This window comes from Crassostrea angulata, chromosome 7, assembly GCF_025612915.1.
Source record: "Crassostrea angulata isolate pt1a10 chromosome 7, ASM2561291v2, whole genome shotgun sequence".
NCBI lineage: Eukaryota > Metazoa > Mollusca > Bivalvia > Ostreida > Ostreidae > Magallana > Magallana angulata.
The window spans coordinates 10,056,307-10,072,779 of record NC_069117.1 but is presented as its reverse complement, the minus strand read 5'-3'; the positions used below and the strand labels follow the sequence as shown (position 1 = coordinate 10,072,779).

The window sequence follows — 16,473 nt, the reverse complement described above, 5'->3', positions numbered from 1 at the left end:
AAGTTAACGCAATGAGTTGGTTATGGTGTGCTTAATTTAATTGCCTTTTATTTTTTGGTGAAATTTGATTTTCTTGAAAATTTTTCTGTGGATTGATAAATAAATGACAAAGCCGGTTTTAATTTATAGGATGTAATGATTTTCCGGGTTTTGGGGAAAAAAGCCAAAAAAAATATTGAATGTGTTTCAGAATCTATAATTTTTTAATAAGGTTTGTCTCATATCAAGTTATAGCTGTTATTTTATTTTTATACTGTATTATTGTTTATATCTTTTGATATAGCCCACTAGATTGAACGTTTTTCGCAACGACAATGAAAGTTGGGATTATACTCAGTCTAGCCCAGGTAAGATCTCCATCTTTCTTGTCCACAGTTATTAGTTTAAATTTTGAAATATTTGGAATTTCTTTCTTTTTCAATTATGTTAAATATTTGTATTAACTTTTGGGTTAACTTACCGGTACATGTAAGTACAGTGATCAAAAAATCAAAACTGCGTTTTATTTTCAACACAAATACGGTATACATGTATAATTATGCATATATTAATTGAAAAATTGAAAAAGTTACTTGTACATAACAGTTATATATCTGCCTGTGCCCTGCCTTTAAATATCTTCATGATGGTAACTTTATTTGTACAAAGTCTTTGGGGCACAGAAAAAGTATTTTATGAAAGTATTACTCATTAAACATTAAAGGACACATCCCGTAATATTGGAAGTGTAAACTTCCACAAATTTGTTGTTGTTACCAGTAATATCAATTTTATACTTAATATGTTCATTGATATACACACAGATATGAATTCATTTGTTTTTTTATAACAGTGATAATAATGGGTGTGCTTATGTCACCAATTTTTGTATGACAAAATCTTTAGAGGTTTATAACATAACTCCTACAGCAAAAGTTTATTTTAGCTATTTTGAAAGGAAATATCCATCAACACTAGCTAAATGGCTGTAAACTGGAATTTATATTTTTTTCAAAGAGTTGAGAGGAAATTTTGAAATATAAAAGCAAGCAAAAAGTCTCAACACAGAACAAAAATTTAACGGACAAAAAATAAATGTGAAATCCACACTGATTGGCTCTGCTTCTTTTAAATCGACCACAGTTTTTACTCTTTTTTTTACTTTCAAAATTTGGTATGAGGATCCAATGTAATATTGGAATTAAACATGTTTATTGTATGATAAACTTTTAAGGACTGGATTTTTTGTGGGGGTGGGTGGGTGGACAATTCTCCTCTTCACTCTTTCTTTAAACATGAATACAATTAATTTTACTTGACATCCATATTTGTAGTTTGATAAATTCTATGAATTTCTTCATTTTTTTAATACAGTATACATGTAATTTTGAGTTATATACAATCATTTATGTGTGATTTTGAACAACAGCACATGTGTCTACATCAAAATGAACGTGCCCATAAAAATATAACATGTTTAATATAATTTTTCATGCAAATCTATATGAACTTTTTATCAACACATTGTAAATGTTGCCTATGAATTTAATTGCAAAATGTTGACAACATACACCAAGAATACCCTGATGATGACATATACAAGTGAAATATTATTACTGGAATACATTATGATTCATTGGAATAACTGCTGTGAATGGCAGTGAACACTGAAGACACAACAGGGTGAACAGACATGACTTATATGAATGAATGGAGAACCATCACATTTATACAAAGGACACCACAAAAACCTAGGACCACCCAATCACTCACAGGATTACAGCCAGAATAAGAATTACACAGGGCCTGAATTACAATGATTTTGCTCAAATTCAGAATACACTGTACCATATTTCATGTCATACACATACATGTATGAACAAAATAGTACCATACTTCAATTAGAGGGAACAATTAAGGGTCAGGGAAGCTTTGTACTGTTGTATGTACATTAGCTAACTGTCTGGCAAGCAAATCCATCCAAATAGAACCTCTTTTTTCTTATTCCGAAAACATTACATGTACATCTTACAAAACAGAAGATGAAGTCTTTCAGAATTTTAATTTGGGGGGAAATATTGTAATTTTCTTTGAGGAATATGGTACCTTGTATTATATACAGTGTTAGAAAAAGTCCCGAGGATTATTTATGATATATATCTTTTGGTTTTGTTAACATTTGAAGACATGACAAAAGGTACACCACGCAGTCACCATACCAAGTAAACCCTGCTTTGTATTAATGACTTCATTCCATCTTTAGAAGGTTTGTCATCAATTCGCCTGGAATGTCGGAACGGATTCTGTGTTCGTCAACTCGGAGTAGCATTCTAAGTGTTTCCTCAACCTAAGGTGGGGAAATTTCATCTACCCAGCAGTGTCAGCACTGGTTTGTGGTGCGGTAAATTTGTTAATCAGAAAGCAAGATTTTTTTTCTTTTCTTTCATTATTCCAATGTTTAATGATCTATTTTTCTTCATTGATTGTGATTTTTTATAAGATTAAAAAAAATTACATGTATACCATACGATCATTGTACATATTTTAATTCTCCTCTCCTATCATTGGGAAGCATGTATTTATATTTTGTAATATGAAAAGCATTTGACGTGTTCTTGTGAAACAGAGCTGTAAAAAGTCATTCATTATTAGATATTTTACATGTACATGTATTATTTCAACATGCACAGATGTAACAACAGTACCAGTAGTATTTTGTCTCAGCCAACAAGAGATTATTTTATTTCACAGTCACATTTTCCATGTACAGTACTGTATATACAGATTGATTACATGTTAATATCATTTGTTATAAATAAAGACCATAGTTACATAAGAAATTTGAATGTATACATGTACTAACATTTTACATCCAGAATGAAAATAGTGTCAAATCATGTAGGTACATGTATATATTTATCTGTATATGTTATATATGAGGATTCATCCACTTTTACAAGTACATGTACATCGTATCATGAATTAAGAACTAGTAAACTGATGACATACACTCAAGCCTAATGCAATGTGACATGGCTAGTCTCCTAGCCTACAGGAGAAGGAAGTGTTTCTGGTCGGTGTTTGTCGGGTTGTTCTGTGGGATAGGTTTACTGATGGACTGATCAACGATCAGATAAAGAATTTGAGATTCATACCCTCTTAAGATGAAATAGTTTCTCAAAACATCGCAGAAACTTACTTGATTATGATAGATAGCTTGATGAATAAGAGGTTAACAGTAAAATCAGTGGAAAAATTTGCAATTTTGGATTTAAAAAAAATTATAATTTTCAAAACTTTAACTAAGTAAATATGAACAAAAGCCCCAAGGGGATTCAAACTTGTGATCTGTGGTTCACAAGTCTGACACTTAAACTACCAAGCTGATGATATTCAACAAAAACGATTCATACGGAAAAATCATATTATAATATTAAATTAACAAAACATTTGAATCGCAATCTTGTGATGTAGTGCTTAAAAATATAAGTCTTAATATTTGACTTTCACTGTGTGCATTTGTAAAGTTCTTTGTTCAAATATTTGAAAGCATTTGCTTATTAATTAAAATGAGAATTCATTTTATTTTGTCAGCTGTGTTGAATCATGTCTTTTACTATAAAATTGTAGTAGTTGTGTTTTAAATTAAAAAGTAATATCATCAAAATAAAATGTTTGATTGATGAAATAGTAAAAAATTAAAAGTTTTAAAAGTTTTAATAGAATTAAAATGAAGTAGATTCTAGTTCCTCTGCTACTAACAATTAAGGTATTAGTTGGAGCTTTCCTACCATTTAGATCCACACACATTGAGAAATTATTTTTGTAGGCTTTGAATAGTTTAAGAAAATAAATAAAGTAGGGGAGGGGTGGGGGGTTATTGGCAGGTGAGCAGTGTCGCTGAGTTTCAGACTTTTAAGGACCCTCTGTTCTCCAGTTCACTAACAAAAGTTGTATAAAGGTGTAGATTTTTTATTTAGTTCCAATTTGAACATTGGGTATATACCATTTTTCTAAATGAAAAATGTTTTAAAAAGATTGAATTACTGAGATACAGCTTTCTCATTTAGTGAAATGGAATTCATTATTTCATATACGGGCAGATTACTCTAATTGCATTCAATTACTATGTATAGAGGGTCCTTAAATTTGTGCCTAGAATTATATGTAATCACTCATCATTGGTATATGACTTTTTATTTGGGATATTTGGTTTGATGCATGTACCAAACTTGTACATTATATTAACTTGATTTTGGATATTTTCAGAGAAAGACCCTGCCAATCAGCGTAACGGACCGCTCTTAGCTGACCCCCGGTACACCAACGCTCCCATTCCATACGGTCAGTTATTCCACAGTCCATATTCTAGAAAGTCTGTCAATATGGTAGCCTGGTTTGTACCCAAAATAAGCATGTAGTTGTTAACTAAATGAATTGTTAAATATTGAGAAGGACAATTATCATGAAAGCTTTGAGAAATAGGCAATGGTCAAAGGAATGTTGCATTTTACATTCACTAAATACACATGTAGCACTATTCCTCCTGCTAGGAATGTTAGCTGGGTCTGAACAATCTACCAGTATATGTAGGATCTGGCAGAGAGATTTCTTATTAATTCTTCATCCCTTGATATTTTAAAAGTGACTGATTAAACAGCATTACCTGTCCAATCTTACAGATGGTCCCCTAGATCCAGACTCAAGGTGTTCCTCTCTGAGTGACTTATGTACTTGTAGTCTTCTAAGAAAGTCCTCCTCTGCATCCAGTCTCAATCTAACGGGGATCTCTGAATTAGGAAAAGTAGCTCAGTCTCACTCTAGTTTTGGAAAGCAGGGCGAGGGAACTCAGTTTTATTTGCAAAAATTGTTTACTCTTTATTTTCTTTGCTTTTCTGATTTATTGTTCATATTTCTCTTGTAGCAGGTTACATTTTAGTACATGTACATGTAAATCATTTATTTTGACATGTTTAATATTTGTGGTGATTTCAAATTTTCAAGGATGCAAAGTCTTAAAGAGCTACTGAAGATTCAAATTTTGCAACCAAATGTTTTACCTTGTCAGAATAATTTTTAATACAATACATGTTAATTGTTTTTTTCTTTCACAGAGGAGAGCATTTTTGATATTCGGGGAAACTTTCATAGATGTAGAAATTGCATGTCTTTTGCTGGTCTTTTGTTTTGCTTTGTTTAGTTTTCCCATTGTTTGTAGATGGGCGGTCAGGTGCTCCCCCTGGTCCAACCCCGGGCTATGGTGGAGGCCCAGGGCCAAATCAAGGCTACCCCCCGGCAGGTGCTCCCTCTGGGGGGTATGGTGGAGGGGGATATGGCCCAAGTTATGGTAGTGGCTATGAAGGGGATGATGGATATGGGTCACCAATGTCACCACGGCAACAAGGTTATAGCAATCGAGGAGACAGGTTTTCTGGAAATCAAGGTCCCCCAGTGCAAGTGAGTGATTTGCCCCAGGAACTATATTTTAAGCAAGATATATACGAATACAAAATGTCTGTGTATAGAAGTGGTATACAGTAAAGCTCGTTTAGTACGAACACAGATATAGTGAATTCTAAGATATAGCGAAGTTTTTTTAGTTCCCGGTAAAATTTTTAACAAATCTTTGCAAAATTTTACGGTTATAAAGAAATCAGATATAAGGAATTCACGGATTTGAGTCCTGTAGAGGTGAATTATAACAAAATTTAACACTTTTATAACGAATTTCTTTACAGTTAAAAAAAGTTTGCAATACCCTTTAACATAAAAGTTTGAATGAATTTATTTTCATTTAATTTTTTTCGACTCGCAATCTGTTTATTTAAGGTATCAAAGTAATGTATTTTTATTCTAAGCCTCAATTAGGAAAAATTATAGTCTGGTGAAAGAAAAACATGTACATAGTGGATTTGCTATAGTTATTATTACGAATTGTTATATGGATATAACGAAATAAATTCATCGGTCCCTAGGACTTCGCTATAAATGAGTTTTACTGTATAAGGGTAACTTTTGTACTTCAATCCTCCTTCCTTATCTCAGAAATGGTATCCTGGTCGTAATTTTTTTGTTATACAAATAATAACTTCTTATACCTTTGACTCAGGTGTTTTACATCAACTTACAATATCAAAGTGTTATGAAGTTAAAATCCTCTGATATTAAAAGAATTCAAACTAAAAACTGCAACTTAAATATAATGGAAGTTTCAGAAATGGTAACTGCTGATATTGTAGATTTGAAAACCAGCAAGTTCAATAACTGAATTTTAGTTGTCTTTTAAAACCCATAGTCTTGATCTCTCAAAGTTAATATTACATTTTCCTAAGACTTTAAGGCTTCAAGAATCATATTAAAATACATAATAATGGTTTAATATTTGTGAGATTTAAATTACTGCTACCCTAATATGTAATATTCTTTTAGTAATACATGTTCCAATCATTTCATATGCATCGTAACTGTATAAAACTATGTTCTCTGCTTATTTTCTGTTAATGCTTGATCAACCTGTGTTTTCATTCTCTCTATTCTTCTGATCAATCTTAACAGCAAAGAAATGAAGATGAAAATGAAGTCAAAACAAGATTTGTATAAATTTTTGCTGTCATATAATACAAATTTTGATGTTTTATTCCATTTTTGAATTACTGGTACCTGTAAAGTATCCCTTCATTTAGGGACTGGTTTTTACAATTCTTCTTTTAGGATCGTGGAGGATATGGTCATCCCAACATGCCTGCCCAGGGGTACCAGGAGCAAGGACCCCCACCCCCAGGGGCCATGTTCCAGGGCTCGGTCATCATGGTATACGGATTGAATCTGGATAAGATCAGCTGCGACAAACTGTTCAATCTGTTCTGTTTGTATGGAAATGTTGTGAGGGTATGTAATGCTTTACTTTGTCTCTGACAGTGGTCAGCTTTCTTAGACATCATACTGACAATTTACAGACAAAGGGTCTGCAAGTCAAACTTTTGATTTTCAAAAAGCAGTTTTTAAAAGGAATTTTTAACAGCATAAAAATGCTAATGTTACTACAATTTTTTTTCAGTAAAATTTATATCTGTTTATGTGCACAATAAATTATCAATGTATTCTATTCAGCTGCTCTACTTGCTAATGGAGTAGGATTGATTTTTTTTTTCAGGTAAAGTTTCTGAAAAGCAAGGAAGGTTCTGCCATGGTACAGATGGGGGATGCGATGGCAGTCGATAGATGCATGCAAAATCTCAACTACATGACTTTATTTGACAACAAAATCACCCTGGGGTAATCTAACTCTGTGATGATATACACTAAAAAACGGTATAAAGAACACGCTTATAATGAATTGACGATTACAGCAAAGTTATTTTCATTCCCCCGGGACTAAAAAACATGTTGTAAACTAGCCCTTTCCTGGCACTTTGTTATAAGCGTGTTTTACTATGAACTCCTTAAAATTTCATTACTATGCTTAAAATCTGAACTAATTTTGTCAGGGTTTTTTTCAAAGTTTTTCTATTACACTCTAGCCATTCCAAGCAGGCCTTCTTGCAAGATGTTCCAAATCCTTACGAGTTACCTGATGGAACTCCGTCCTTCAAGGATTACATGGGAAGTCGGAACAACAGATACGCTAATCCAGAGGCAGCCAGCAAAAATCATATCCTTTTAGTATACTCAAGTTTAAGTTTCAGCATACGATCTTCGAATCATTAAGTATTTTTTCTAATCATTTATTATTATGTCTCCCCTTTCAAAGGGGAGACATATTGTTTTTGTCGACTTTCTTTTTCTTCTTCTTCTTATTCTTCTTATTAAGGTCTTCCGTTTCCAACGGAAGACCTTATTGTTATTCTTCGGTTTCTTTTTCCCTATTATTTTTATTCTTTTTTTTTCTTCCCATTTTTGTGCACGCGATTTCTCAGAAACGGCTCAACCAATATCCATCAAATTTTCAGATGTGATAGATAGTGGTCTGAACCTGATAGCAAATTTTTTGCATTGATGACGTCACATCCGTTTTTGAGATATTGAGATTTTTCTAATTTTTATATAGGTATTTTGTCTGCGGCCGTTCTCCTAAACTATAAGAGATTTTGAGCTCAAATTTCTACGGTTGGTAAAGGAAATATTGAAGTTTTGCATGATTGTTGTTTTGTATGTTTAGCACGATTGGCGCCAAAGCTCGCTATGGCTCGAAAATTGACAATAGAAAAGCGTCGTTAATTTTTGTGCTTTTCTCTCTTTATCTCTTTCCTGGAAAATATTTTGTTTAAACATGTAATGTAAAAAAAGTTTATATTTACAAGATCTTTTTGCTGATATCAAGAAAAAGGGGCTGGCCCCTCATATTAGGGACCTAGAGGGCTCTAAAATCTTTTACCCGTAACTCTTTACCGAGGGATATTTTGTAATAGATTATAGAAGCAAATATGTTTATCTCAATGTTTGTATTCAAGCAATGTAATGATTTTATTATGTGTTACGTAATTAAGGGTGTTTAGGGGCCAAAACTCCAAAACTTCGATCACCCATATCTCAGAAAGGAAAAATATTTTGTAATGCAGTACAGAAGAAAAGTTGTTCAAAATGATGTTCTTAACAAAATGCAATCGTCAAAATTTCGTTAAACGGCCCCTAAAAGGAGATAAGGGAACGGCCCCTAAAACCTTCTTTCTCATATATCTCCAGAACGGTAACAAATTTCTAAAAACTTGTTTAACAAATTTTGTGTAGAATTAAATGACCTTTTATTTGATATCAAGAAAAAGGGGCTGGCCCCTCAAATTAGGGGACCAAAGGGCTCTAAAATCTTTAATCTGTAGCCTTTTACTGAGAGATATTTTGTGAAATGTTATAGAAGCAAATGTGTTTATCTCAATGTTATGTATTCAAGCAATGTAATGATTTTATCATGTGTTACGTAATTAAGGGTTTTTAGGGGCCAAAACTCCAAAATTTTGATCACCCATATCTCAGAAACGAAAAATATTTTGTAATGCAGTACAGAAGAAAAGTTGTTCAAAATGATGTTCTCAACAAAATGCAACCTTCAAAAATTCGTTAAACGGCCCCTATAAGGAGTTATGGGATCGGCCCCTAAAACCTTCTTTCTCATATATCTCCAGAACGGTAACGAATTTCTAAACACTTGTTTAACAAATTTTGTGTAGAATTAAATGTCCTTTCATTTAATATCAAGAAAAAAGGACTGGCCCTTAAAATTAGGGGACCAAAGGGCTCTAAGGTCTTTTATCTATAACCCTTTATTGAGGGGTATTATGTGAAATGTTATAGAAGCAAATGTGTTTATCCTGCAGTTATGTATCAAAGCAATGTATTTGTTTTGTCATGTGTTTTGTAATTAGGGGTTTAAAGGGGTCAAAAGTCCCAAATTTTGATCACCCATATCCCAGAAAGGTAAAATATTTTGTAATGCAGTACAGAAGAAAAGTTGTTCAAAATGATGCAAAAGGGCTCTAAAGTCTTTTATCTATTACCCTTTATTGAGGGATATTTTGTGAATTGATATAGAAGCAATTGTGTTTATCTTATAGTTATGTATCGAAGCAATGTAATGATTTTATCATGTGTTACGTAATTAAGGGTTTTAGGGGCCAAAAGTCCAAAACTTTGATCACCCATATCTCAGAAAGGAAATATATTTTGTAATGCAGTACGAAGACAAAGTGTTCAAAATGATGTTCTCAACAAAATGCAACCTTCAAAATTTCGTTAAACGGCCCCTAAAAGGAGATAAGGGATCGGCCCCTAAAACCTTCTTTCTCATATATCTCCAATACGGTAACGAATTTCTAAACACTTGTTGACAAAATGTGTTCAGAATTAAATGTCCTTTCATTTGAATCCAAGAAAAAGGGATTGCCCCTTAAATTAGGGGATCAAAGAGCTCTAAAATCTTTTATCTATAGCCCTTTAATGAGAGCCATTTTTGAAAGGTTATTAAAGCTAGATTAGGTATAATACGTTTATATATCCTAACAATATCATGATTTTCTCTTGCGTTACCCAATTAGGGTTTTTGAGGGACCAGAGGTAAAAAAGTTTGATCTTTTTTATCTTAAGGGTGTTATTTACTCAGGGTTTGAGTTCTCAAATTCCGATTGTTAAAAAGTTCAATGTAATGAGTAAAATTTATTCTAAACACAAAAAGTATTTATGAAATGAATTATTATTGACAAAACATTCAATAGTTTTACTTTATTATGGAATTATGCTCAAACAAAAATTGACTTTTAGCCAAACAGAGGAAATTCGGACTAAATTTTGCAGATTTTGTTTTCTGCTAAAAGTTTTTTGGCAGTAGTCTAATATTAAAAGTTAGGATTTTATATTTAAGTCTTAGTAATTTTGCATATTTTCCGTTGGTTTTACCTCACTTATTCATTAAATTAATCTTATGGCACGAATAATAATAATATTGAAAAATGCTTAAAAACCTTAAAAGACATCATATCTCAAAATTTTGATCATTGACCTCATATAAATTTTATGCCAACAGAATAAGGTCAATATAAGTAGTTCAATATCACAAATGTTTTTGTATTATCATCATTCAATTTTTTGTAAAATTGAATCAAAAATGGGTAGGGATTTGAAAACTGATAGAGGAAATTCGGACTGAATTATTTTTAAAAATTGATGCTGAAATCTTAATGTTGTGTACTTATTTAGTGCCACTACCATTCGTAAACTGTATCTTAGTTTTTAAAGTGTTTAATTATTTGTAATATTTTTAAAATTAAGAAAATCTCAATTGTAGTGTAAAATTTTATGGGATTTTTCTTGAATTTTCAATAAATATTCAATGGCCATTAACTCAAAAAGTAGGTCATTGACCTACTTTTCTGAAAGTGAAAAATAACAATACAAGCAAAGGTCTATAACACACAATAGATGGTTTTTCATTATCATCAGTGGATTTTTTTTCATTCTGAGTAAACGTCATCCTTAATTGAAAGAAATGCAAGTATTTAAAAAAAGCAAGAGAACTTATAAAAAGCGATACAATAAAACATTAGTACTTCACTCCTTTTTCCATAACATGTTTTGTTGTCGAAAATCAAAGTCGATGATGTCATATTTCATTCTAAAAATTGAACGGAAGACCTCCTCGTTGCTCGCAACGAGATCGTGTCTAGTTCTTCTTATTCTTATTCTTCTTCATCCAAATTTGTCCAAGCCGTAACTTAAATACCTTTTGACATTAAGACTTCAAACTTGGAACATAGGTAGATGGTATTGAGAAGGAGTGCACGCCATCAAAATTTTTGACCTTGACCTATTTTCTTTTTCAAGGTCAAGCGTTTTATAAAAAATAGAGTTTGGACTATAACACAAGATTCCTTAAACATACAAACTTTTAACTTGTATCATAGATAGATGGTATATAGTCCAGTTGAACCTTACCAAAAAAATTGACCTTGACCTTAAAATTTTATGTCAAGGTCAAATCAGAAAAAACTTCATTGTTCACTTCCTAAATATTCTTTGACAGAAGGACTTCAAACTTTACACAAAGAACAATTATAATACACTGACGTGTACTATTGATAAATATTTGACCTTGACCTTGTTTTACTCAAGGTCAACTTGAGAAAAAATAATTAAGTTTTGTCTGGGTGGTAACTTAGATACCTTTTGACATTAAGACTTCAAACTTTGAACATAGGTAGATGGTATTGAGAATAAGTGCACACCATCAAAATTTTTGACCTTGACCTATTATCTTCTTCAAGGTCAAGCGTTTTATAAAAAATAGAGTTTGGACCATAACACAAGACTCCTTAATCATACAATCTTTTAACTTGTATCATACATAGATGGTATATAGTCCAGTTCAACCTTACCAAAATTTTTGACCTTGACCTTAAATTTTATTTCAAGGTCAAATTAGAAAAAACTTCATTGTTCACCTCCTAAATATTCTTTGACAGAAGGACTTCAAACTTTACACAAAGAACAATTATAATACACTGAGGTGTACTATTGATAAATATTTGACCTTGGCCTTGTTTTACTCAAGGTCAACTTGAGAAAAAATAATTAAATTTTGTCTGGGTGGTAACTTAGATACCTTTTGACATTAAGACTTCAAACTTGGAACGTAGGTAGATGGTATTGAGAAGAAGTGCACGCCATCAAAATTTTTGACCTTGACCTATTCTTCAAGGTCAAGCGTTTTATAAAAAATATAGTCCGGACCATAACACAAGACTCCTTAATCATACAATCTTTTAACTTGTATCATACACAGATGGTAGTTAGTCCAGTTCAACCTTACCAAAATTTTTGACCTTAACCTAAAATAATTAGTTCAAGGTCAAATTAGAAAAAACTTCATTGTTCACCTCCTAAATATTCTTTGACAGAAGGACTTCAAACTTTACACAAAGAAAAATTATAATACACTGAGGTGTACTATTGATTAATATTTGACCTTGACCTTGTTTTACTCAAGGTCAAATTAAGAAAAAATAATTAAATTTTGTCTGGGTGGTAACTTGGATACCTTTTGACATTAAGGCTTCAAACTTGGAACATAGGTAGATGGTATTGAGAAGGAGTACACGCCTCCATAATTTTTGACCTTGACCAATCTTGTGTCTCAAGTTAATTCATTTTCTAAACTGTATCATATATGGATGATATCTAACATATAGCTGACTTCATTCTTTTTCACTTTTTAAATTTGCCTCATATTACAATCCTTTGGGAGAAGGGGAGACATGTGTTTTTTTGTATAAAAAAACAATACCCACTAGTTTGATTTCAATTTGTTTTCATGGTGTGTATTAACTGTGAACTGTTTTATAATTGATGACTGGGTAAGAAAAACACAATGGTTAATTTTTTCCAGATGTAGTTAAGTTTTATTTTCACTCAAAACCATAGAATGTTATGCCAGGTGTTTTTATAACAAAATATCTGTAACAGTGTTGTTTTTTAACCCAGTTTCATAAGATTATGAAAACAATTTTCACATCAAAAGTATTAGGGCATACATGATAAGTCTACCGATTTACGTGGAAGCTTTAAGTCTACTGCTCTTTAGCATTGTCTCCCACCTACCGGTTTTATTAGCTCACCTGAGCTGAAAGCTCAAGTGAGCTATTCTGATCACATTTTGTCTGTCGTCCGTCTGTCTGTAAACTTTTCACATTTTCAACATCTTCTCAAAAACCACTGGGCCAATTTCAACCAAACTTGGCACAAAGCATCCTTAGTCTAAGGGGATTCAAAGTTGTGAAAATTAAGGACCACGCCCTTTTGCAAAGGGAGATAATTAGGAATTTATGAAAATTTTTCGAGATACATGTATTTTCAAAAATCTTCTTCTCATGAACCATAAGACCAGGAAAGCTGAAACTTGTGTGGAAGCATCCTCAGGTAGTGAAGATACAAAATTGTGAAATTCATGACCCCTGGGGGTAGGGTGCGGCTACAATAGGGGGTCGAAGTTAATCATACGAATATATAGAGTAAATCTTTAACAATCTTCTTCTCAGAAACTAATCGGCCAGGAAAGCTGACACTTGTTAGGTAGCATCCTCAGGTAATGTAGATTCAAAGTTGTGATAATCATGACCCCCGGGGGTAGGTTGGGGCCACAATGAGGGGTTGAAGTTTAACATAGGAATATATAGAGTAAATCTTAAAAAATCTTCTTCTCAGAAACTAATCGGCCAGGAAAGCTGAAACTTGTGTGAAAGTATCCTCAGGTAGTATGAATTCAAAATTGTGAAAATCATGATCCCCGGGGGTAGGATGGGGCCACAATGGGGGGTCGAAGTTTTACATAGGATTATATAGAGTAAATCTTTAAAAATCTTCTTCTCAGAAACCAATCAGCCAGGAAAGCTGAAACTTGTGTGAAAGCATCATGAGGTAGTGTAGATTCAAAGTTGTGAAAATCATAACCCCTGGGTGTAGGGTGGGGCCACAATGGGGTGTCGAAGTTTTATATTGGAATATATAGAGTAAATCTTAAAAAATCTTCTTCTCAAAAATTAATCAGCCAGGAAAGCTGAAACTTGTATGAAAGCATCCTCATGTAGTGTAGATTCAAAGTTGTGAAAATCATGACCCCTGGGGATAGGGTGGGGCCACAATGGGGTGTCGAAGTTTTACATAGGAATATATAGAGTAAATCTTTAAAAATCTTCTTCTCAGAAACTAATCAGCCGGCAATGCTGAAACTTGTGTGGAAGCATCCTCAGGTAGTGTAGATTGAAAGTTGTGAAAATCATTGCCTCCGGGGGTAGGGTGGGGCCACAATGAGGGGTTGAAGTTTAACATAGGAATAAAAATCTTCTTCTCAGAAACTAATCAGTCGGCAAAGCTGAAACTTGTGTGGAAGCATCCTCAGGTAGTGTAGATACAAAATTGAGAAAATCATGACCCCTGGGGGTAGGGTGGGGACACAATGGGGGATCGAAAATTTACATAGGAATATATAGAGTAAATCTTTAAAAATCTTCTTCTCATGAACCATATGACCAGGAAAGCTGAAACTTGTGTAGAAGCATCCTCAGTTAGTGTAGATTCCAAGTTGTGAAAATCATGACCCCCAGGGGTAGGGTGGGGCCACAATGGGGGGTCAAAGTTTACATAGGAATATATAGAGTACTGTGGTTTCATTAATATTCAAGGGTATCAATTTTCGTGGATAAAGTGAAAATCACAGTTTCAAGGATACGTAAATTCGTGGCCAATGACCCTATCAATACAAAATATTAGTAGAAATTGCAGTTCAATGAATATTTAATTTCAAGGATAAACTTAACAACGAAATCAACGAAAATTGGTATTCAACGAATATTGATGAAACCACAGTAAATCTTTAAAAATCTTCTCCTCAGAAACTAATCAGCCAGGAAAGCTGAAACTTGTGTGAAAGCATCCTCAGGTAGTGTAGATTCAAAGTTGTGAAAATCATGACCCCGGGGGTAGGAAGAGGCCACAATGGGTGGTCGAAGTTTTACATAGGAATATATAGAGTAAATCTTTAAAAATCTTCGTCTCAGAAACTAATTGGACAGGAATGCTGATAGTTGCGTGGAAGCATCCTCAGGTAGTGTAGATTTAAAGTTGTGAAAATCATGACCCATGGGGGTAGGGTGGGGCCACAATGGGGGGTCGAAGTTTTACATAGGAATATATAGAGTAAATCTTTAAAAATCTTCTCCTCAGAAACTAATCAGCCAGGAAAGCTGAAACTTGTGTGAAAGCATCCTCAGGTAGTGTAGATTCAAAGTTGTGAAAATCATGACCCCGGGGGTAGGAAGAGGCCACAATGGGTGGTCGAAGTTTTACATAGGAATATATAGAGTAAATCTTTAAAAATCTTCGTCTCAGAAACTAATTGGACAGGAATGCTGATAGTTGCGTGGAAGCATCCTCAGGTAGTGTAGATTTAAAGTTGTGAAAATCATGATCCCCGGGGGTAGGATGGGGCCACAATGGGGGGTCGAAGTTTTACATAGGATTATATAGAGTAAATCTTTAAAAATCTTCGTCTCAGAAACTAATTGGACAGGAATGCTGATAGTTGCGTGATTTTATCATACCTCATGTTTCTCAGGTAAGCGATGTGGCCCATGGGCCTCTTGTTAAAAAATCTACCGCTTTTCTTCAAAATACTTTCAAAATAGATGTTTTACCTTTTGATATCACAACAGAAATAAAAAGATTGCTATTTCTGTATAAAAATAGTTACAATGAGATTGACACACTGAAAAAAGAATTTGAATTTGAAGCTATTTGGTGACTGTGGTAAGAAATATGCATCTATAGAGAATGCATCTTAATAAATAATATATAGTTCTTGAAGACATCATGTTTCAATGAGAGGTTTCTGGCTCATGATGTATGCCACACTGCTGTATTTACATTCCCCTGCACTGCATGGCTATGAAGTGGAAGGAAAACTCAATATTTTTGTGTTGGCCCAAAGCGTAATTCTATTTTAAATCTTTATTATGTCTCCCCTTTCAAAGGGGAGACATATTGTTTTTGTGAACTTTCTTATTCTTATTCTTCATATTCTTCTTATTCTTCCTCATCCAAATTTGTCCAGGCTGTAACTTAAATACCCTTTGACATTAAGACTTCAAACTTGGAACATAAGTAGGTGGTATTGAGAAGGAGTGCACGCCACCAAAAGTTTTGACCTTGACCTATTTTGTTCTTCAAGGTCAAGCTTTTCATAAAAAACATTGTTCGGACCATAACACAAGACTCCTTTAACTTACAGACTTTTAAATTGTATCATAGATAGATGGTATATAACCTAGTTGAACCTTACCAAAATTTTTGACCTTGACCTAGAATTATTATTTCAAGGTCATATTAGAAAAAACTTCATTGTTCAACTTCTGAATATACTTTGACAGAAGGACTTCAAACTTTAAACAAAGAACAATAATAATACACTTAGGTGTACTATTGAATAATATTTTACCTTGACCTTGTTTTACTCAA

At 33.1% G+C, this 16,473-nt stretch overlaps 1 protein-coding gene across 2 annotated transcripts in view; it reads left to right on the top strand.

Moving 5' to 3' along the window:
• The window catches only part of LOC128191879 (heterogeneous nuclear ribonucleoprotein L-like), a 32,035-nt gene that overhangs the window by 12,658 nt on the left and 2,904 nt on the right, over window positions 1-16,473 (top strand). The window contains exons 9-15 of one of the 2 annotated variants that reach the window (XM_052864230.1): window positions 284-347; window positions 4,249-4,323; window positions 5,198-5,436; window positions 6,535-6,573; window positions 6,691-6,867; window positions 7,133-7,254; window positions 7,500-7,630. In XM_052864230.1, coding sequence (XP_052720190.1) covers window positions 284-347; window positions 4,249-4,323; window positions 5,198-5,436; window positions 6,535-6,573; window positions 6,691-6,867; window positions 7,133-7,254; window positions 7,500-7,630 — 847 coding nt within the window. The remainder of the gene's footprint in view (window positions 1-283; window positions 348-4,248; window positions 4,324-5,197; window positions 5,437-6,534; window positions 6,574-6,690; window positions 6,868-7,132; window positions 7,255-7,499; window positions 7,631-16,473) is intronic. The other variant, XM_052864231.1, reaches the window with a different exon arrangement.